Below are 24,489 nucleotides of genomic sequence, written 5' to 3'. Positions count from 1 at the left end.
AAGATTCGTAAGGCCAGATTTGGGAGCAGCTTCTTTCCAACTGTGATAAGACTGCTGAACAAATCCTGACCCGGATCTGGGTTGTACCTTCCAAATATCTGGACCTGACTTGCACTACCTTACTTTCCCTTTTCTATTTTCTAATTATGATTAATAATTTAAATTTTAATTATATTTACTTTGATTTGTACTTCAGGGAGTGTGAAGCGCAGAAACAAATATCACTGTGATGATTGTACACTCTAGTATCAATTGTTTGGTGACAATAAAGTAAAGTAAAGAAAAACAGTGTGAGCTTAGCACATATAATCATCTAACCAGCATTTGGAATGGTTAGGGCCAGTCAGCATGGTTTTGTGAAGGGCAGGTCATATCTAACAAGCCTGATTGAGTTCTTTGAGGAGGTGACCAGGCATATAGATGAGGATAGTGCAGTGGATATGATCTACATGGATTTTAGTAAGGCGTTTGACAAGGTTCCACGTGGTAGGCTTATTCAGAAAGTCAGAAGGCATGGGATCCAGGGAAGTTTGGCCAGGTGGATTCAGAATTGGCTTGCCTGCAGAAAGCAGAGGGTCATGGTGGAGGGAGTACATTTGGATTGGAGGGTTGTGACTAGTGGTGTCCCACAAGGATCGGTTCTGGGACCTCTACTTTTTGTGATTTTTATTAATGACCTGGATGAGGGGGTAGAAGGGTGGGTTGGCAAGTTTGCAGAAGACACAAAGATTGGTGGTGTTGTAGATAGTGTAGAGGATTGTCAAAGATTGCAGAGAGACATTGATAGGATGCAGAAGTGGGCTGAGAAGTGGCAGATGGAGTTCAACCCGGAGAAGTGTGAGGTGGTACACTTTGGAAGGACAAACTCCAAGGCAGAGTACAAAATAAAAGGCAGGATACTTGGAAGTGTGGAGGAGCAAAGGAATCTGAGGGTATGTTATCCTTGAAAGTTGCCTCAGAAAGCTTATGGGGTGTTAGCTTTCATAAGTCGAGGGATATAGTTTGAGAGTCGCAGGGTAATGATGCAGCTGTATAAAACTCTGGTTAGGCCACACTTGGAGTACTAAGTCCAGTTCTGGACGCCTCACTGTAGGAAGGATGTGGAAACATTGGAAAGGATACAGAGGAGATTTACCAGGATGCTGCCTGGTTTAGAGAGTATGTGTTATGATCAGAGATTAAGGGAGCTAGGGCTTTACTCTCTGGAGAGGAGGATGAGAAGAGACATGATGGAGGTATACAAGATATTAAGAGGAATAGATAGAGTGGACAGCCAGCGCCTCTTCCCCAGGGCACCACTGCTCAATACAAGAGGACATGGCTTTGAGGTAAGGGGAGGAAAGTTCAAGGGGGATATTAGAGGAAGGTTTATTACTCAGAGTGGATGGTGTGTGGAATGCACTGCCTGAGTCAGTGGTGGAGGCAGATACACTAGTGAAATTTAAGAGACTACGAGACAAGTACATGGAGGAATTTAAGGTGGAGGGTTATATGGGGACCAGGGTTTAAGGGTCGGCACAATATTGTGGGCCAAATGGCCTGTATTGTGCCGTATTGTTCTTTGTTCTTTGAATTGGTTTATTATTATCACATGTACTGAGATTTATTTATTGAGATATACTGTTTATACAGATCAGATGCATTGAGGTAGAACAAGGTAAAACAATAACAGCAGAATAAAGTGTTACAGTTAGAGAAAGTGCAGTGCGAGATCATAACAAGGTAGATTGTGAGGTCAAGAGTCCAAGTAATTGTATTGAGGAACCGTTCAATAGTACATATGGTAATTTCTCCCCCTCTGCCATTTCTCTTTTTCCATTCCTCATTCTGGTTCCCCTCTCACCTCTTCTCATCTCCCTCTGGTCATTATCCTTCCCTTTCTCCCATGTTCCATACTCCTCTCTGATCAGATTCCTTCTTCAACCCTTTACTTCATTCACCTGTCAGCTGCCAGCCTTTTACTTCGCCCCTCACCTGGTCTCGCCTATCACCTGCAGGCTTCTCACTTTACCTCCCATTACCACCCAGCCATCTTCCCCCTCATCTGGTGTGTCCTATTGCCTGCTAGTAACTATAGAAAGGAATAGAGAGCTGCTGTTTTGAGCTGAGGTCTTTCATCAGGGCCACATGAGAGGGAAAGGGTAGATTGCAACACTGATCTCTGCTGTACCTAACTGGTCAAAGCTCAACAATCTGTAACGATCCTTTTATTCTCAATTCTTTGCTTTCTGTCTGATAACTAATAACTGGGGAATGCAGTAGCATACAGCTTTACAGTGCCCGCTGTACAATCAGAGTTCAATTCCTACTGTTGTCTGTAAGGAGTTTGCACATTCTCCACATGACCATGGGTTTCCTCTGGGTACTCTGCTGTCCTCCCACAGTCCAAAGACGTACCAGTTAGGGTTAGTGAGTTGTGGGCATGCTATGTTGGCGACTGTTGCTGGTTCCCCCCAACACATCCCTGATGCAAGCAATTGTATGTTTCACAGTCCAAGTGAAAATAATCTTTTATTTTTTTCTCTCTATTTCTTCATCCATATCAGTACATCATCCCCAAGTGCTTCAACCTTATGTGGGGCTTTGTCTGAATGAACGTTCAGGGGCCTGAAGCTAATGTTAAAACACTCAATGTTTAGGAACCATATGGTTTCTGAATGGTCCATGAACACAACCTCCCTATTCTTTGTTTTTGCAATTTTTATTTTGTTATTTATAGTAATGTTTATGTCCCTGCATTGTACTGCTACCTTAAAACAACAAATTTCATGTCATACTGTATAAGTCAGTGACGATAAAACTGATTTTCATGATGATTAGAGGAAAGGGCAGATGGTTTACACCTCCTAATACTTATACTTCAAAGATTCCTCCCAATGCCCGTTAACTACCATTTTACCAGGTTCTTTGATAAGAGAGCAGTAACTGTCACTGTCACCTCAAGGTCAAATTCAAATGAAAAACATGCTTGTAGCAGCCGCACTGGCACACAGCATCAGACAAACTGCATTCAAGATGCAAATCTGTTTAATGTCATTCCCAGTACACAAGTGTAAAGGAGAACAAACTAATTGTTACTCCAGATCTGAAGCAGGGCAAACAACACAATAAGAAAAAGAGCACAATAACAAAAAAAAAACCCAAAAAATATAAATATGTAAGATAGCTTATACGCATAGATTGATTGTATGTCCATATAGTGCTGCTCGGCACAGGAAATGATGAAGTAGTGGTGGTTGGGCGAGGGGGGGTGGAGGTGTTGATCAGTCTTACTCTTTGGGGAAGGTAACTGCTTTTGAGTCTGGTGGTCCTGGCATAGATGTTATGTAACCTCCTCCCTGATGGGAGTGGGACAAACAGTCCATCAGCAGAGTGGCTGGGATCCTACCCTTTTCAGGTATCTTTCTGTATACATGCCCTTAATGGCGGTTAGAAAAGAAGGACACACAAGTCAGAAAGTGGTTTCTGGAATTCAGTTTGGCATTCATCACTATTGTCTTACAGACATTGGTGAATAAACGATTCTTGTTTCACAAGTAAATCAGAAAATATACACTTTTTAAATTGGGAACACAATTAGAACTAAAAAACAAAGTCCACTTTGGTACAAAGTGGTCATATTGTCACTGAACTGTAGTGATTAGGGTTGTGCTGGTTTGTTCAAGAACTGAAGGGAAATATCTGTTCCTGAACTTGATGGTATGGGACTTCAGGCTTCTGTACCTACTGCCTGATGGAGCTGCGAGAAAGTGGTATGGCCCGGTTGGTGGGGATCTTTGATGATGCTATTGCTTTACTGATGTATGGGTTTCAAAGTTCAAAGCTCAAATTAAATTATTAAAATGTATATATGTCACTGTATACAACCCTGAGATTAATTTTCTTGTAGGCATACTCAATAAATCCATAATAGAATCAATGAAAGACCTCACCAACTTCGGTGTTGAACCAGTATGCAACATACAACAAACTGAGCAAATATAAAAAAGAAAGAAAGAACCATAACAAATAAGAGAAAATCTGCAGATGCTGGAAATCCACCCTCCAACCTAAGTGTGGCCTCATCATGACAGTGGAGGAGGCCATGGATGGACATATTGGAATGGGAATGGGAAGTGAAATTAAAATGGGTGGCCACAGGGGTGATCCCACTTATTCTGGTGGACGGACCGTAGATGCTCAGCGAAGCAGTCTCCCAATCTTTCTTCCATGGCTTCTGTCTTTTTCACCAATCAACTTCCCACCTCTTCATCCCCCCCACCTCCAGGTTTCACCTATCACCTGCTGTTTCTCTGTCTACCCCCCACCTTTAAAATCTATTCCTTAGACTTCTTTTTCCTCCCGTCCTATACAGTGGCGTATCCAAGGTATGGCAGGTATGGCATGTGCCCTGGGTGCCACTTGAAGGGGGGGCGCCACTGAGCAGTTTCTATTAGTCGGACAAGCCATCCTCAGATAGTGAAAAAAGAATTTTCTTCAGATGTATGATCTGTCTTTGATTATCATGGGTGAGAAGCACTAGGGTGGTCTTATGTCAGAGCATTGTGTAAGACCATGAAATGTTTCTTCACGAAGAAGAAGGAAAGCGGAGCTGAAGGATGGAAGAGACAAAAGTTGGAGGCGGAAGAAGCCAGGAAGTCGAGGAAGTTCTTCATGTCCTTCTTTGAAATGCCTGGAACAAGTAGTTTGACATGTTCCTTGGAGTCGCCTGCGCCTGCTACAAGTTTGTTAGAATCTGAAGGTGGATCAAGTACAAATGCGTCACAAGCCGACGGGGAAGTCAGATAAATCTGAGTACGGTGAGATTAAGAGTGAGGCTGCCACAGAGAACGTGGACATGACAGGAGGGGAAGACGATGGTGGTGGTGGTGATGTTGAGTTTATTGGCGAGAATGAACCTGATGACACTGAACCTAGTGAACTGGATGGTGTCAAAGAGCCTCAAACTGTCATACCAGAAGTGATTGAACAGCATAACATTGGACTTATGAAATTCGACAAGGATACTGGAAGAGCAATTCTGCCTGACATGTTGAGAACAAAAATAATAAAGTTGGGTTCAAAGTATTTCCAGAACAGTGAGGGGCCTTTCCTACCAACAAATAACCACTCAATGAACAAAACTTGGTTCAAGAGGAAATTGGGAAATGGTCGTGGTGAGGAAGTGACTCGCTCATGGCTGGTCTATTCCCCTTCTAAAAAGTCTGCATTTTGTATCTGTTGTCTTCTCTATTCCCAGTCAGACCACCAATCCTCATTGCAGCAGGAAAGTGGATTCAACCAGTGGAAAGAACCTGAAAGGATTAGTGTTCATGAAAATGCCAAGAATCATCGGGAATGCTTCACACAGTGGAAAGAAATTTAGCTGGAATCAGAGAAGTTATTGATGCACTATTTCAGTCACAGACTGAGAAGGAAAAGCAGAAGTGGCGTGATATCTTGACGAGAATCCTTCACTGCATAAAATTCCTTGCGACTCAGAACCTGGATTTGTGAGGACACGGAGTCACTTTAGCAAGATGATGACCCCAACATGGGAAATTTCCTTGGCTTACTGAAACTGTCATAAAAGATTACCTCACTCATTTGGAAAGTCATCCTGGATCCACATCTTATCTTTCACTGGGTGTCCAGAACAAATTCCAGAACAAAGTGGGTGATGGCATCCACTGTTCGCCAGAGTTTACTGAGAAACAGTAGTAAAGCCAAGTACTATGGTCTCATGTTCAACTCAACTACTGATCAGGCATACCATGAGCAGATGTCAGAAGTAGTGAGGTATGTGGAAGTTGATTTTGAGAGGAAAACAGTCCGTGTTAGAGAATCCTTCCTTGGTTTTATCCAGATAAGCCAGAAGGATGCTGGGAGCTTCGTTGACATCTTGAAACAGCTAGAGAAGGACAAAATGGAGCTACAAGATTGTTGGTCACAGTGCTATGACAACGCTGCTCTGACGGCTGGACACAGAAGTGGTGTTCATCAAAGAATAAGTGAGAAAAACAACCTGGCAGTGTTTGTGAGTTGCAACAATCACTCACCCAGCTTGGTGGGTGTACATGCAGCCAAGCAGGATACAATGATGGTCATGGTTTTTGGAACCATCAAAGCTCTCTACGTGTTTTTCTCTCATTCAACACGGTGCCGGGAAGAACTCAAAAACGCCGTGCCTGTGGTTGTTAAGTCAGAGTCAGAAACCAGGTGGAGTGCAAGGACAGAAGCAGTAAAGCCCATCAACAAGTACCTTGAGGAGATACTCCAGGACATGATAGTCAATGTAAAAGAGACCAGTGAAACAAGAAATGATACAAGTAACCACATGTTGAGTTACGATTTTCAGATTTTGCTCGGATTTTGGAACAAAGTACTCATTCGCATTGACCGTATTCAAAAGAGGCTGCAGGATCCCAGCATGAACATCCATGATGCTGCCCTGGATTTGAAAGCCCCCCCCAAGATCATTTTTGTGATGAAAGAAACGCTGTTGTTGACCAGCGTTGTTGGTCAGTGAGTCACTCAAAGGAGGAGTCAGTGTCTGTCAAGAATGGAATATTGAAGTTGAAAGACATCAGAGATGAAAGAAACAAATGGCTGATGAGACCTCAAGAGATGCTGGGTTAACAGCTAAGGAGGAAATGGAAAGAGTCATGAAGGGAACACTCGACCATCTTCACAGAGAAATGGACCAAAGGTTTACTTGTTTGCGTGACACTGACGCCAAGTTTGGGTTCCTTCTCAATGTTGAGGGACTGTGTTACAGCGCCAACAGTAATGACCTAAAGAAGAAGTGTGAAAATTTGGGCGAATTGTACAACTCTGATGTTGATGGACAGCAGCTATATGAAGAAATTCTGGATTGCAGTATTTTGCTATCAAGGTGGGTCAACATGAAAATATCAGGACCTGAAGAGCTTCTTGAATTTATTTCTCAGTATGGAGATGTGAGTGTCTTCCTCAATCTTCGCATTGCTATTCAGATAAGTCTAACCATCACAGTTTCCATCGCCAGCTGTGAGAGATCATTCAGCAAGTTAAAACTAGTATTTCTGTATTTGAGAGCCTCCATGGTCAAGGCAGACTCTGTGATCTTGCTCTGCTTAGTGTAGAAAGAGAAGAAACTGAAAAAAATGACTTTGATCACATCATAGACCAATTTGCAACAATGAAAGCAAGGAAGGTGCAGTTATAATTTTCATGTAGTGCCATAATTTGTTAATTAAAAGATTAACAAGCTTGACTTGTATTTTTGAGCTGATACTATGGTAAAGTTATCTAAAAGATGGGTGTCAGATGTTTGGACAGGGGTGCAATTTCAGTGCTATTTTCCGTAGATACACCCCTGGTCCTACAGAAGGGTTTAAGCCTGAAACATCAACTATACTTTTTTTCATAGATGCTGTCTGGCCTCCTGAGTTCCTCCAGTGTTTTGTGTGTGTTACCATAATAAATAAATAAGCAATAAATATTGAGAACTTGAGATTAAGAGTCTTTGAAAGGGAGTCCATAGGTTGTGGGAACGGTTCAGTGATGGGGTGAGTGAAGTTGAGAGAAGTTATCCCCTACAGTTCAGGAGCCTGATGATTGAGGGGTAATAACTGTCATCAAACCTCGTGGTGTGAGTGCTGAGGCTTCTGTACCTCTTCCTGATGGTGAGAAGAGTGCATGTCCTGGATGGTAGGGAGCCACGATGATGGATGCTGCTTTCTTGTGACAGTGCTTGTGCAGATGTGCTCAGTGGTGGGGAGGGCTTTACCTGTGATGATCTGGGCTGTATGCACTGCCTTTTGGAGAATTTTCTTTTCAATGGCATTGGTGTTTCCATACCAGGCTATGATGTAGCCAGACTATATACTCTCCACTATGTGACCATAGCCTTGTTGTAGAGTTAGGAGGCTTGTTTGCCTTAATGATCCAGAGAGCTATATTAGCCAAAGTCAGGGCCTTGTTCTTTGGCTCATGGTAGGGTCACCCATAACAAACAGGTCAAAGGGTAAAAGTGGTCTATTGGTCCTCTCGGTTTGAGGGTTCAGCTCAGGGCTAACAACCTGACTGATTAAAGAAAATTGTTACGGAAACAACAATGAAGTATTTCTGTGTGGGATGGTAGACTGACAGATGGTATGGCGGAGCAGACTCCACACAGACAGAATCAGAAATCCGGTTTGAACACGGGGATCCGTGAGGCAGCTTTTCTACCCGCTGCACCCTCTGTGGTTTGCTTGTACATTAATGCATAATATTAATATGCATTAATTCTTATATTTCTGTAAATAGCTTAAATTATTTTGGCATAACATTGTGGGCTTAAGTGCCTCTTCCTGAGCTGTACAGTCTGTGATCAATTTAGTAATCAAGAAATACAGATCAAAGTGGTAAAATAAACATTGTTAGTAGTGAGTTTCCTCAGGGAGAGAACACAAGTCAAAACATTTCAATAGAAAGTAATGATTAGATTTCCATTTTACTGAACTATCCATGGCAAAGAAGCTTGTTCAGAGACAAGATCATTGCAAGTCTCCACGTGAAGAAAATCATAACACGTTCACAAGATAAATATATTCAACCAATACAATTAAACTGATTAAAAAGACAAAACTTAAAGCAATGTTTAGTTTGTGTAAATACAAAGTTTTAATTTTTCAAAGTCGTGATTATAAGTCCCATTTCTTCACTTGCAGTACAGAGAACATAGAACAGTACAGACCCTTCAGCCCACAATGTTGTGCTGACCATTTAATCTGGTCTAACATAAATCTTTCCTTCCAAATAGCCCCTCATTTTTCTATCATCCATGTGCCTATCTAAGAGTCTCTTCAATGCCCTAATATATCTACCTCTACCACCACCACTGGCAGTGTGTTCCATGCACCCACCACTCTGTAAAAAAAAACCTACCTCTGACATCCCCCTAAACTTTCCTCCACTCATCTTAAAATTATGCCGCCTTGGTATTATCCATTTCCAACCTACTCAAAAGAAATAAGAGCAGATGATTGAACATAGAACAGTGCAGCACAGTACAGTCCACAATGCTGTGCCAACCTTTTAAACTGCACTAACATCAGTCTAACCCTTCCCTACTACATACTATTATCCATGTGTCTATCTAAGTTTCTCAAATGTATCTGCTGTAGTACATTGCTGCTTTACAAGAGAAGGGCCCATGGTATAACGGGAAAGATACTAGCAAGGATAGCTGATTGGCTGACTGGCAGGAGGCAAAGAGTGGGAATAAAGGTATCCTTTTTTGGTTGGCTGCCGGTGATTAGTGGTCTCAGGGGTCTGTGTTGGGACTGCTTCTGTTCATGTTGTATATCAATGATTTGGATGAAGGAATTGATGGCTTTCTGGCCAATATGAAGATAGGTGGAGGGGCAGGTAATGTTGATTGAGCAGGGTGTCTGTAGAAGGACTTACACAGATAAGGAAAATGGCCAAAGAATAAAATATAGGGAAATACATGGTCATGCGCTTTGGCACAAGAAACAAAGATGTGGACTACTTTATAAATGGGTAGAAAATTCAAACTCAGAGGTGCTGAAGTACTTGGGAGTCCTTGTGCAGGATTTCTTTAATTCTAACTTGCAGGGTGAGTAGGTAGAAAGTAAGGCAAATGCAATGTTAGTATTTATTTCAAGATGACTAGAGTATATAGATTGTCAGGTATGATGTTACGGCCATCACTGAAGCATGGCTGAAGGATGATTGTAGTTGGGAGATGAATGTACAAGGTTACACGTTGTATTGTAGGTAGAAAGGTAGGCATTGGGGGTGGTGTGGTTCTGCAGATAAAGAATGGCATCAAATAGATAGAAAGATGTGACATAGTATCAGAAGATGTTGAATCCTTATGGGTTGAGTTAAGAAACGTAGAAGAGTAAAAGATTCCTGATGGCAGTTATATACAGGCCTCCCAAAAGCAGCTGGGATGTGGACTACTGATACAATGGGAAATAGAAAAAGTGTGTCAAAAGGGCAATGTTATGATAAGTATGGGAGGTTTTAACATACAAGGAGAATCAGGTTGGTAATGGACCGGAAGAGAGTGAGTTTGTTGAATGCCTATGAGATGGTTTTTTAGAGCAGTTTGTTGTTAAGCCAACTAGGGAATCAGCAATACTAGTTTGGGTGTTATGTAATGAACAGGAGGCGATTAGGGAGTTTAAGGTAAAAGAACCCCTAAAGGCAGAGAGCAGAATATAATTGAGTTCAACTTGAAATTTGATAGAGAGAAAGTAAAGTCTGACGTAGCAGTATTTCAGTGGAGTAAGGGAAATTACAGTGGTACGAGAGAGCAGTTGGCCAAAGTAAGTTGGAAGGAGATGCTGGTAGGGATGACAGCAGAGTAGCAAGTGTGAGTTTCGGGAAAAATGAGGAAGGTACAGGACGTGTATTCCATAAACAAAGTAAAACTCAAATGGCAAAATAGTGGTTGACAAGAGAAGTCAAAGCTAATGTAAAAGCAAAAGTGAGGGCATACAACAAAGCAAAAATTAGTGGCATTATAGAGGATTGGGAAGCTTTTAAAAACCTACAAAGAGAAACTAAAATAATTATTACTGAAAAGATGAAATATGAAAGCAAGCCAGCAACCAATATCAAAGTGGATAATAAATGCTTTTTCCAAGTATATAGAAAGTAAGAGATGAGAGTGGATATAGGACCACTAGAAAATGGGAACAGAGAAATAATAGTGGGGTACAAGGAGATGGCAGATGAACTAAATTATTATTTTACGTCAGACTTCATTGTGGAAGACACTAGCACTGTGCCAGATGTTGAAGGGTGTGAGGGAAGAGAAATGAGTGCAGTTACTATTACAAGGGAGAAAGTGCTCAAAAAGCTGAAAGACTTAAGTCACCCAGGCCAGATGAACTGCACCTTTGGGTTCTGAAAAAGGTAGCAGTAGAGATGGTGGGGGCATTAGTAACATCTTTCAAAAGTCATTGGAGTTTGGCGTGGTGCCAGAGGACTGGAAAATCACAAATGTCACTCCACTCTTTAAGACAGGAGGAAGGCAGCAGATAGGAAATTATAGACCAGTTAGCCTGACATCAGTGGTTGGGAAGATGTTGGAGTCAATTGTTAAGGATGAGATTACGGAGAACTTGGTGACACAGGACAAGATAGGACAAAGTCAGAATGGTTTTCTTAAAGGAAAATCTTACCTGACGGACCTGTTGAAATTCTTTGAGATTAATCATGGGATAAATAAAGGGACATTGTATATTTGGGCTTTCAGAAGGCCTTTGACAAGGTGATACACATGAGGCTGCTTACCAAGTTAAGAGCTCATGGTATTACGGGGAAGTTACTGGCATGGTTAGTGCGTTGGCTGATCGGTAGGGGACTGCCAGGACGCTGGAGCAGGGACCCAATCGCAGACCATGTACTGTATGGTAGCAGTGAATGGGTGTTTCTCGGACTGGCTGGAGGTGACTAGTGGGGTACCACAGGGCTCTGTATTGGGACCACAGCTCTTTACAATTTATGTCAACGATTTAGATGAGGGCATTGATAACTATAACAGCAAGTTTGCTGACAATACTAAACTGGGTGGCAGTGTGACATGCGAAGAGGACGTTAGGAGAATACAGGGAGACTTGGATAGGCTGGGTGAGTGGGCAGATACTTGGCAGATGTCATTCAATGTGAATAAATGTGAAGTTATCCACTTTGGAAGCTGGAACAAGAGGGCAGAGTATTGTCTGAACGGTGTAGAGTTAGGTAAGGGAAAAATGCAAAGAGACCTAGGAGTCCTAGTTCACCAGTCAATGAAGGTGAATGAGCAAGTGCAACAGGCAGTGAAGAGGGCAAATGGAATGTTGGCCTTTGTTACAAGGGGAATTGAGTACAAGAGCAAGGATGTCCTTTTGCATTTGTACAGGGCCCTGGTGAGACCACACCTGGAATATTGTGTACAGTTTTGGTCTCCAGGTTTAAGGAAGGACATTCCGGCAATTGAGGAAGTGCAGCGTAGATTCACTAGGTTGATTCCTGGGATGGCAGAGAGATTGGAGAGATTGGGCTTGTACACGCTGGAATGGAGGAGATTGAGAGGGGATCTGATTGAAACATTTAAGATAATTAAAGGATTTGATAGGATTGAGGCAGGAAATATGTTTCAGATGTTGGGAGAGTCCAGTACCAGAGGGCATGGATTGAGAATAAGAGGTCAGTTATTTAAAACAGAGTTGAGGAAGAGCTTCTTCTCCCAGAGAGTTGTGGAGGTGTGGAATGCACTGCCTCGGAAGACGGTGGAGGCCAATTCTCTGGATGCTTTCAAGAAGGAGCTAGATAGATATCTGATGGATAGGGGAATCAAAGGATATGGGGACAAGGCAGGGACTGGGTATTGATAGTGAATGATCAGCCATGATCTCAGAATGGCAGTGCAGACTCAAGGGGCCGAATGGTCTACTTCTGCACCTATTGTCTATTGTCTATTGTATGCACTGTGATATTACTTGAGTAACAAATCCAGAAGGGCAACAAAGTCGGCGTCAAAGTTCAGGTGGAGATCAAAAATTCCAGAGAAATCCATAAACCAGAATCAGGAAACAAGCAGAGTTGATATTCAGACAGACAGAGTACAGATACAAATGCTGGAAAGGCTCAGGAAAATTCACTGGCACAATCTGGCTACAAACAGGTGAAAACACAGGACTGAAATACACTGAGCAATAAACAGAGGCAGATGATAGGTGATGCACAATGAGACACAGAGAGCAGCAAAACAGGTAATAATGAGAAACAGGTGAGAGACAGAGTACTCAGTAATACAGGGGCTGGAGTAGAGCAGGAGCGGGGACAGGAGCACATGTCAACACAAAACCACAGACTGACGGTGGGGGAAAAAGACAAAGTTCAACTGGAGGTACTGTCAGGAGGGTTTGGAGGAGGTTCACAAGGATGGTTCCGGGAATGAAAGGGTGATCATACAAGGAAAGTTTGATGACTCTGGGTCTGTACCCGCTGGAATTTAGAAGATGAGGTAGGATGGATGGAGATCTCACTGAAACCCTTTGAATGTTGAAAGGCCTAGACAGAGTAGATGTGGAAAGGATGTTTGCCTTGGGGGGGGGGGTGGTCTAGGACAGGAGGACACAGCATCAGGATAGAAGGCCGTCCATTTAGTACATGGATGTGGAGAAATTTCTTTAGCCGGAGAATGATGAATTTGTGGAATTTGTTACCACAGGCACCTGTGGAGGCAGGTCATTTGGTGTACTTAAGGTGGAGATTGATAGGTTCTTGACTGGACATGGCATCAGAGGTTACGGAGAAGGCCAGGGAGTAGGGCTAAGGTGAAAAAAAGTATCAGCCATGATTGAATAGCAGAGCAACTCAGTGGGACAAATGGCCTAATTCTGCTCCTATGGTCCATATGGACCATATGGTCTAAAAGCAAGAATGTAATGTTGAGACTTTATAAAGCACTGGTGAGGCCTCACTTGGAGTATCGTGGGTAGTTTTGGTCCCCTCATCTTGAAAGGATGTGCTGAAACTGGAGAGAGTCGATAGGAGGTTCACAAAAATGATTCCAGAATAGAATAGCTTTTCATTTGAAGAACATTTGTTTGCTCTGGGCCTGTACTCGGAGTTTAGAAAAATGGAGCCGGGGGAGGGGGGGGATCTCATTGAAACCTATTGAATATTGAAAGGCCGAGATAGAGTGGATGTGGAGAAGATGTTTCCTATAGTGAAGGAGTCGGGGAGGAGAGCGCAAAGCCTCAGAATTGAGGGCTGTCCATTTGGAATGGTGATGAGGAATAAAAATTCTTTAACCAGAGGGCTGTGAATCTGTAGAACTCATTGCCTTGGATGTCTATGCAGGCCAAATCATTGGGTATATTAAAGGTGGAGGTTGATATGTTCTTGATCAGTCGGGGGGGTGGGGTGTCAAAAGTTATGGGAAGACGGCAGGAGAATGGAGCTGAGATGAATGTTAGATCAGCCATAATGGAATGGCAGAGCAGACTGGTTGAGCCAAATAGCCTAATTCTGCTCCTTTGTCTTATGTACATGGATACATTTTCCCAAAAATTATATGAGGAGCAACCCCACTTGCACGTTCAAAGCAAAAAACAATATGTAGAATTCAGCTAAAGAATTAGGAATTTTTTTATGAGAGAGCTTTGGATTAATTTTTTTTAAAGCTACAATAAACATTTTTTAAAAAGACTAACAAAAAAATGCTGGAGGAACTCAGCAGGTCAGTCAGCATCTATGGGGAGGAATAAACAGTCTACATTTTGGGTTGAGACCTTTAATCAAGACTGGAAAGTAAGGGGAAAGATTTCAGAATAAGGTGGAGAGGGGAAGGATGACAAGCTAGAAGGTGACAAGTGAAGCCAGGTGGATGGGGGAGGAGGAATGAAGTGAGAAGTTGGGAGGCCATGGGTTAAAAAATAAAAAGGCTGAAAAAGAAGGAATCTGATTGTAGAGGAGAGTGGACCGTGGGAGAAAGGGAAGGTGTAAGGAGAGGTGATAGGCAAAAAGAAAATCAGCAGATGCCGGAAATCCAAATAACGCATACAAAATGCTGAAGGGAGTCAGCAGGCCAAGCAGCATCTATGGAAAAGAGTAAACAGTCAACATTTCAGGCCAAGGCCTTTCATCAGGAAAAAAGAGAAGCCAGAGTAAGAAGCTGAAGGTGGGAAAGGGGAAGAAGTTCAAGGTGGCAGGTGATATGTGAAACTGGGAGAGCGGGAGAAGGTGAAGTAAAGAGCTAGTGAAAGAGGCAAAGGGCTGGAGAAGGGGGAATCATAGAAGAGGGCAGAAGATCATGGAAGAAGGGGAAAGGGAAGGAGCAACAGAAGCAGGTGAGAAGTAGCAAAGTCAAGAGTGGGGAATGGAAAAAGAGTGAAGGGGAGGGGTGAAGTGACCAGAAGTTAGAGAAAATATTCATGCCTTTAGGTTCACCTCGGGAGAAATATGAGGTATTGCTCCTTCAGTCTGAGAGTGGCCTCATCGTGGCAGTAGAGGAGGCCACAGACGTACATGTTGGATTGGAATTAAAATAGTTAGCCACCAGGAAATTCTGCTTTTTGCAGATGGAGTGAAGCTGCTCGACAGAGCAATCCCCTAGATTATGTTGGGTCTTACCAAGGCCACATCAAGAGCACCAGAAATCAATTTAGAGGAGGCCACATCAGTATTGTCTGAAGAAAGATTGTATGTTCTTCCTGTGACTGGTTTCCTCTCACATTCCAAAGATATATGGTTTGGGGTTAGTAAGCTGTGGGCATGCTATGTTGCCACCACAAGTGTATTGACACTTGCAGGCTTCTCAGACTGTGTTGGTTGCTAATGCAATGTACAATATTTCAATGTACAGGCGACAAGTAAAGCTGATCTTCTCTTTATCTCTTCAAAGCATAAGGACCATGGAGTGGCAGGGGCTGAGGAGGAGATCTGATCTAGCAGGTGTTCCCGTGGATCCCAGGTTGGGAATCCCTGTGATAGTGTTTTATAAGATTACAAGAGGCATAGATAGAGTAGACAGACAGTATGTTTTTCCCAGAGTTGAAATGTCTAATACCGGAGGGCATATATTTAAGGTGAGAGGGGTTACTTTCAAAGGAGTTTTGAGGGGCAAGTTTCTTTTAAAGCACATATTGGTGGGTGGCTGGAATGTGCTGTCTGGGGTGGTGGTAGAGACAGATACTGAAAGGACCAGATAGGATGGATGTGGTCAGGATATTTCCTATAGTGAGGGTATCCAGAACTAGAAGGCACAGCCTCAAAATTGAGGGCAACCTTTCAGACCAAGGGTAAGGAGGAATTTTTTTTGTTAGAGACTCGTGTTCTTGTGGAAGGCTCTGCTGCAGACTGCGGTGGAGGCCAAGTCCACAGATTATTTAAGGTGGAAGTTGATCTTTTCCTGATTGGTCAGGGCATCAAATGATATGGCGAGAAGGCAGGTGTATGGGGTTGAGTGGGATCCGGGATCAGACAAGATGGAATAATGGAGCAGACTTGATGGGCTGAATGGCCTAATCCTGCTCCTGTGCCTCAGATTTTTTGACATTTAGGTAGGCACATGAATGTGAGGAAAATGGAGGGATGTGGACATTGTGGGCGGAAAGGCTGTTCCTGTGCTGTAGTGTACTGTCTATGTTCTGTATGCACGCAGAAGGGATTAGTATGATTTGACAAAGAGCCTTTTCCTGTGCTGTGCTGTTCTGTGTTCTAACTGATTCCCCACACATTCCTACCCATTCCATTGCTCACTGAATCTAAAGCAAACAAGTAACCTACCAAGCCACACACCTTTGCAATGATGGGAGACTTCCGCACCCGAGGAAACCCACACCATCGCTCCCACTAAATCACTTAATGTAACACACACCAAATACTGAAGGAACTCAGCAAGCCAGGCAACATCTATGGAAAAGAGTACAGTCGACGTTTCAGGCTGAAACCTTTCATCACGACTCAATGAAGTCTTGATGAAGGGTTTTGGCTTGAAACGTCAACTGTTCTCTTTCCCGTAGATGCTGCCTGGCCTGCTGAGTTCCTCCAGCATTTTATGTATGTTGCTTAGATATCCAGCATCTGCAGATTTTCTCGTTTTGATTAAATCACTCAAGGTACTCTCATCATCTCACACACACCTACAATGTCAGCTGCCTTTCACCATAATATACCCTGTTATATTCTTGTTAAGAATGTCTTTGCAATATCTACAAATCTCTCTGGTTTACTGTTCAAAAGCAGTTCTGCTTTATCTTGACCCACACCCAAGATTTGCTCCTGAAAATTGAGAATATTGTTGGCACTCGCAAATAGAAATAAAACAAATCCTCTAAGTAAGTTGGAGCATGGAAGCATAAATTGGAAACAGATGTTCTCAGGGAAACATACAAAAGAAATGTGGCAAATGCTCAGGGGATATTTGAGTGGGGTTCTGCGTAGATACATTCCAATGAGACAGAGAAAGGATGGCAGGGTACAGGAACTGTGATGTACAAAGGTTATTGTAAATTTAGTCAAGAAGAAGAGCTTACAAAAGGCTCAAAAAACTAGGTAATGATAGAGATCTAGAAGATTATAAGGCTAGCAGGAAGGAACTTAAGAATGAAATTAGGTGAACCAGAAGGGGCCATGAGAAGGCCTTAGCAGACAGGATTAAGGAAAACCCAAAGGCATTCTACAGGTATGTGAAGAGCAAGAAGATAAGACATGAGAGAATAGGACCAATCGAGTGTGACAGTGGAAAAGTGTGTACGGAACTGGAGGAGACAGCAGAGGTACTTAATGAATATTTTGCTTCATTATGCACTACGAAAAGGACTCCAAAGCTTCAGCATACAGATATTAAGGAAGAGAATGTGCTGGAGCTTTTGGAAAGCATCATGTTGGTTAAGTCACTGGGACTAGATGGGATGTACCCCAGGCTACTGTGAGAAGCGAGGGAGGAGATTTGCTGAGCCTCTGGCGATGATCTTTGCATCATAAGTGGGGATGGGAGAGGTTCCGGAGGATTGGAGGGTTGTGGATGTTGTTCTCCTATTCAAGAAAGGGAGTAGAGATAGCCCAAGAAATTATAGGCCAGTGAGTCTTACTTCAGTGGTTGTTAATAGACAATAGGTGCAGAGGTAGACCATTCGGCCCTTCGAGCCTGCACCGCCATTCTGAGATCATGGCTGATCATCTACTATCAATACCTGGTTCCTGCCTTGTCCCCATATCCCTTGATTCCCCTATCCATAAGATATCTATCTAGCTCCTTCTTGAAAGCATCCAGAGAATTGCCTTCTGAGGCATTGCATCCCAGACCCCCACAATTCTCTGGGAGAAGAAATTTTTCCTTAACTCTGTCCTAAATGACCTACCCCTTATTCTTAAACCATGCCCTCTGGTACTGGACTCTCCCAGCATCTGGAACATATTTCCTGCCTCTTGTCTAATCCCTTAATGATCTTATATGTTGCAATCAGATCCCCTCTCAACCTCCTGAATTCCAGCGTGTGCAAGCCCAGTCTCTCTAACCTCTCTGCGTAAGACAGTCCGGATATCCCAGGAATTAACCTCGTGAATCTACGCTGCACTTCCTCTACAGCCAGGATGTCCTTCCTTAACCCTGGAGACCAAAACTGTACACAATACTCCAGGTGTGGTCTCACCAGGGCCTGTACAAATGCAAAAGGATTTCTTTGCTCTTGTACTCAATTCCTTTTGTAATAAAGGCCAACATTTCATTTGCCTTTTTCACTGCCTGCTGCACTTGCTCATTCACCTTCAGTGACTAATGAACAAGGACTCCTAGATCTCTTTGTATTTCTCCCTTACCTAACTATACACCGTTCAGATAATAATCTGCCTTTCTGTTCTTACTCCCAAAGTGGATAACCTCACACTTATTCACATTAAACGTCATCTGCCAAGTATCTGCCCACTCACTCAGCCTATCTAAGTCACTCTGAATTCTCCTAACATCCTCATCACGTCACATTGCCACCCAGCTTAGTATCATCAGCAAACTTGCTGATGTTATTCTCAATGCCTTCATCTAAATCATTGATGTAAATCGTAAACAGCTGTGGTCCCAATACCAAGCCCTGTGGCACCCCACTAGTCACCACCTGCCATTCCGAGAAACACCCATTCACCGCTACCCTTTGCTTTCTATCTGCCAACCAGTTTTCTATCCATGTCAATATCTTCCCCCCAATGCCATAAGCTCTGATTTTACCCACCAATCTCCTATGTGGGACCTTATCAAATGCCTTCTGAAAATCGAGGTACACTACATCCACTGGATCTCCCTTGTCTAACTTCCTGGTTACATCCTCGAAAAACTCCAATAGATTAGTCAAGCATGATTTGCCCTTGGTAAATCCATGCAGGCTTGGCCCAATCCTATCACTGCTATCTAGATATGCCACTATTTCATCTTTAATAATGGACTCCAGCATCTTCCCCACTACTGATGTTAGGCTGACAGGACGATAGTTCTCTGTTTTCTCCCTCCCTCCTTTCTTAAAAAGTGGGATAACATTAGCCATTCTCCAATCCTCAGGAACTGATCCTGAATCTAAGGAACATTGGAAAATGATTACCAATGCATCCGCAATTTCCAGAGCCACCTCCTTTCGTACCCTAGGATGCAGACCATCTGGACCTAGGGATTTGTTAGCCTTCAGTCCCATTAGTCTACTCATCACCGTTTCCTTCCTAATGTCAATCTGTTTCATTTCCTCTGTTACCCTATGTCCTTGGCCCATCCATACATATGGGAGATTGCTTGTGTCTTCCCTAGTGAAGACAGATCTAAAGTACTTATTAAATTCTTCTGCCATTTCTGTTTCCCATAACAATTTCACCCAATTCATTCTTCAAGGGCCCAACATTGTTCTTAACTATCTTCTTTCTCTTCACATACCTAAAAAAGCTTTTGCTATCCTCCTTTATATTCCTGGCTAGCTTGTGTTCATACCTAATTTTTTCTCCCTGTATTGCCTTTTTAGTTAAGTTCTGTTTCTTAAAAATTTCCCAATCATCTGTCTTCCCACTCACCTTAGCTCTGTCATACTTCCTTTTTTTTTAATGCTATGCAATCTCTGACTTCCTTTGTCAACCACTGTGGCCCCTTCCCCCCCTTTGAATCCTTCCTTCTCCGAAGAATGAACTGATTTTGCACCTTGTGCATTATTCCCAAGAATACCTGCCATTGCTGTTCCACTGGCTTTTCTGCTAGGATATCCGTCCATTTAACTTTGGCCAGCTCCTCCCTCATGGCTCTATAGCCTCCTTTGTACAACTGCAACACTGACACCTCCGATCTGCCCTTATCCTTCTCAAATTGTAGATAAAAACATTATATTATGGTCACTACCTCCTAATGGCTCCTTTACTTCAAGATCGCTTATCAAATCCTGTTCATTGCACAACACGAAATCCAGAATAGCCTTGTCCCTGGTCGGCTCTCATACAAGCTGTTCCAAGAATGCAACCCGTAGGCACTCTACAAACTCCCTATCCTGGGGTCCAGCACCAACCTGATTCTCCCAGTTCACCTGCATGTTGAAATCCCCCATAACTACTGTGACATTACCTTTGCCACATGCCAATATTAACTCCCTATTCAACTTGCACCCAATATCCATGCTACTGTTTGGGGCCTGTAGACAACACCCAGTAGGGTCTTTTTGCCCTTACTGTTCCTCAGTTCTATCCACACAGACTCCACTTCTCCTGATCCTATGTCCCCCCTTGCAAAGGACTGAATCTCATTCCTCACCAACAGGGCCACCCCACCCCCTCTGCCACATTTCTGTCCCTACGATAGCATGTATACCCTTGTACATTCATTTCCCAGGTCTGATCTCCCTGCAGCCATGTCTCTGTTATCCCAACAACATTATAGTTACCCATTCGCGCCCGAGCTTCAAGCTCATCCGCCTTATTTCTGACATTTTGTGCATTCAGATATAGAATTTTTAGCCCATTTCTCCTCTCTCTGTTTAAATTGCTGCCTATTGTGCTTAACCCAGCTCCCCGAACTCCCATCAGGCTATACGCCCCTTGAATTTTGTTGTCCTTCCTAAATTTACTTATTCTTTCTGCACATTTAACTCCATGTTCCGTCAGACCATCCCTCTGCCTGATTGAATTTTTTGAGGATATGACTAAACACATTGATGAAGATAGGGCCATTGATGTAATGTGTATGGATTTCAGTAAAGCATTTGATAAGGTACCCCACGCAAGGCTTATTGGGAAAGTAAGGAGGCATGGGATCCAAAGGGACATTGCTTTGTGTATCCAGAACTAGCTTGCCCACAGAAGGCTAAGAGTGGTTGTAGACAGGTCATATTCTGCATGGAGGTCGGTGACCAGTGGTGTGCCTCAGGGATCTGTTCTGAGACCACTACATCTCGTGATTTTTATAAATGACCTGGATGAGGAAGTGGAAGGATGGGTTAGCAGATTTGCTGATGACGCAAAGGTTAAGGGTGTTGTGAATAGTGTGGAGAGCTGTCAGGGGTTACAACGGGACATTGATAGGATGCAAAACTGGGCTGAGAAGTGGCAGATGGAGTTCAACCCAGATAAGTGTGAGGTGGTTCATTTTGATAGATTAAGTATGTTGGCAGAATATTACATTAATGGTAAGACTCTTGGCAGTGTGGAAAATCGGAGGGATCTTAGGGTCTGAGTCCTTAGGACACTCAAAGCTGCTATGCTTTGACTCTCTGGTTAAGGAGGCATATGGTGCATTGGCCTTCACCAACTGTGGCATTGAGTTTAAGAGCCGAGAGGTAATGTTGCAGCTACTTAGGACCCTGGTCAGACCACACTTGGAGTACTGTGCTCAGTTCTGGTTGCCTCACCACAGGAAGGATGTGAAAACCACAGAAGGGTGCAGAGGAGATTTACAATGATGTTGCCTGGATTGGGGAGCAAGCCTTATGAGAATAGGTTGAGTGAACTTGGCTGTTTCTCCTTGGAGCAACGGAGGATGAGAGGTGACCTGTTAGAGGTGTATAAGCTAATGAGAGGCATTGATCATGTGGATGGTCGGAGGCCTTTTCTCAGGGTTGAAATGGCTAGCACAAGAGGGCATAGTTTTAAGGTGCTTGGAAGTAGGTACAGAGATGTCAGGGGTAGATTTTTTTTTATGCAGAGAGTGGTGAGTGCGTGGAATGGGCTGCCACAGGCGTTAGTGGAGGCGGAAACGATAGGGTCTTTTAAGAGGTTCCTGGATAGCTACATGGAGCTTAGAAAAATAGAGGGCTATGGGTAAGCCGAGGTAGGTCTAAGGTAAGGACATGTTCATCATAGCTTTGTGGGCCGAAGGGCCTGCATTGTGCTGTAGGTTTTATATATTCTAAGCCTTAATTTGCAATGTGGATATGATCTGTTCTCAGGTATCAGAAAGGCTCGAATTTCTGGGAGGTAAAATGATTAATCAGTGCCAACTAAATGAACTGTAAACATTTCCATTCTGCATTCAGTATTTCGAGAGATGTAAAACAAACCACAAAACTATAATTAGGAGTAGAGAGCTTAAACTTTCCAGAACTGTTTAAAATTTCCATGAGGAAAATATTTCTGCTTGTGCATTGTTCTGGAGGCCCACGGAGATGACTGCTTACTGGCACCATGACTCAGGCCACCATTGGGACAGAAAATAAAACAAATGTTTTCTTCATTGCAAGTAATGTTAAGTCAAAACTTCAGCACCAAACCAAAACATTACAGATATAAACAGCGTCCCACGTTGCCTCATCACCCCACAGTGATTATAGCTTAACAGAAATGGCAAGTTGACAGCCCAGCACTCCCTCAGTATCTCCCCTCTCAGTATGACCCTCTGTCAGTACCGCCCCTCCCACTGGGCAACCCTCCTTCAGTACCACCTCTCCTACAGGGCAACTCTCCCTCAGTACCACCCTTTCCACAGTGTGACCCTCCATCAGTACCACCCCTCCCACAGTGTGACCCTCCCTCAGTACCACCCCTTCCACAGTGTGACCCTCCCTCAGTATCACCCCTCCCATAGTGTGACCCTCCCTCAGTACCACCCCTTCCACAGTGTGACCCTCCCTCAGTACCACCCCTCCCACAGTGTGATTCTCCATCAGTACCACCCCTCCCACAGTGTGGTCTTCCATCAGTACCACCCCTTCCACAGTGTGACCCTCCCTCAGTACCACCCCTTCCAGTGTGACCCTCCATCAGTACCACCCACCAACAGTGTGACCGTCTGTCAGTGCCACCACGCCCCACAGTGTGACCCTTCCTCAGTACTACCCCTCCCAGAGTGACTCTCCCTCAGTAACATCCCTCCCACAGTGTGACCCTCCCTCAGTACCACCCCTCCCACAGTGTGACTCTCCCTCAGTATCACCCCTCCCAGTGTGACTCTCCCTCAGTACCACCCCTCCCACAGTGTGACCCTCCCACAGGGTGGCTGGCTCTGCTTCACTTAAATATTAGCCTCAACTATTTGCTCATGGCTCTGAATTAGGGATGATAACTTGCAGGATCTATCCACATCAGAGTTGTCAACTAGGTTCATTTGCTTTATACCCAATTTCTAGTAATAAAATTAATCCAAAATATGCTGCAATAATTACTCTGATTTAGTGTCTACATTTCGGTCTTTAGTGTAAACAGAAAATAATGGAAACACTCAGAAGGTTGGGCAGCATCTGAGGAGAAAGAAACCATGTTTCAGATCTCTGCTGCTCACACTAACTTATTTCTCTGTCTACTCTAATGAAGGGTTCTGGACCTGAAATGTTAACAGTTTTTCTCGCCTCATGCCTAATACTTTCACATCTATGCCTTTATGCTGACTGGCGACATCTGTAGTTTTATTTTGTTGATTTCCACTCAAGCCTTTGGCTTCTGTTCACTTTGCAAAGGCTGTTAAATCACCTTTGCAGTTGCTCGGCCATCGCTACAGTGAACAATGTCAAGCTTCATACAGACATCAGCTAACACAATGGACAAGGATTTACAGGGATTCAGTCTGTGCAGCGTCGGCAAAGGGCTCTCAGGAAGAACGACGGGTCACCGTAGGAGTTCCTCCTTGCACTGATACACAAGAAACCAGAACTGAATGAATCAAATCGTTGTAGCAGTCATAGCTCAAGTTATTGCCAAACCCCAGTGAGAGGATAAACATTTCAGTACTGCTTGTCACAGTCACGTTGATCAGGACTGTCTAGAATGGTTTTTCTAATAGCACTGCGACCTGACCTCCTCTTCCCTTTAGCTCAGAAGGTGTGGCTGGAGGCCGATCCTCTGCAAGGTTTCCTCGGGCATGCAGAACACCGGGTTCACTGTCTTCACCTGCTGCTCACCCATAAGAGAAAGGCCGGCCACACCAAACAGAGTGTGGAAAGGATCAACCTAGGCATAAAGAGACTCAATTAATTGGGAAACCACTTAGTCATAGAGCACTACAGCACAGAAACAAGTCTTTTGGTCCATTTAGTCCCAACCAAACCATTATTCTGCTTAACCCCATTGACCGTCATGTGAACCACAGCCCTCCAAACCCTCTCCCATGCATGTACTTACCCAAACTTTTTAATTATTGCAATCAAACCTGCCACCACCACTTCTGCTAGCAGCTCGCTCCACACTCGCTACCCTGAGTGAAGTAGTTCCCCTCATGTCCCCCTTAAACATTTCAGTCTTCACCTTAGCCTATGTCCTCTAGTTATTGTCTCACAAAACCTGCTTGCATTTACCCTATCTATACTCCTCAATAATTTTGTATACCCTCTATCCAACCTGCCCTCATTTTCCTACACTCCAGTTGAACCCAGATCACCGGTGCTGTAAAGCATGATGCTAACCCTTATCTACAATTTACTAACTAATACATGTATAAAGGGGGGTTTCTTCTTTTTCTTTGTTACTGCGTATGTTAATCAAAATGGCTTCTTTGTTTTGTTAAAAGTAGAAATGCTTCTTTGTTGCGAGAGACTGCTGGAAGCTTGTTTGGGTTAAAATTTACTGATAACG

At 43.5% G+C, this 24,489-nt stretch overlaps 2 protein-coding genes across 4 annotated transcripts in view; one reads left to right on the top strand and one right to left on the bottom strand.

The window, feature by feature from the left end:
- The window catches only part of LOC132401661 (uncharacterized), a 55,884-nt gene that overhangs the window by 16,288 nt on the left and 15,107 nt on the right, over positions 1-24,489 (top strand). The window lies entirely within an intron of this gene.
- rabggtb (Rab geranylgeranyltransferase subunit beta) overlaps positions 16,496-24,489 on the bottom strand; it is a 99,361-nt gene continuing 91,367 nt past the window's right edge. For both annotated transcript variants that reach the window (XM_059983700.1, XM_059983701.1), the window contains one exon: positions 16,496-23,868. In XM_059983700.1, the coding sequence (XP_059839683.1) occupies positions 23,728-23,868 (141 nt within the window). In that variant the 3' untranslated portion in view covers positions 16,496-23,727. The remainder of the gene's footprint in view (positions 23,869-24,489) is intronic.

The sequence above is a fragment of the Hypanus sabinus genome, chromosome 11 (genome assembly GCF_030144855.1).
Source record: "Hypanus sabinus isolate sHypSab1 chromosome 11, sHypSab1.hap1, whole genome shotgun sequence".
Lineage (NCBI taxonomy): Eukaryota > Metazoa > Chordata > Chondrichthyes > Myliobatiformes > Dasyatidae > Hypanus > Hypanus sabinus.
The sequence above is the reverse complement of the archived record's forward strand: the minus strand, read 5'-3'. Positions and strand labels throughout refer to the sequence as shown.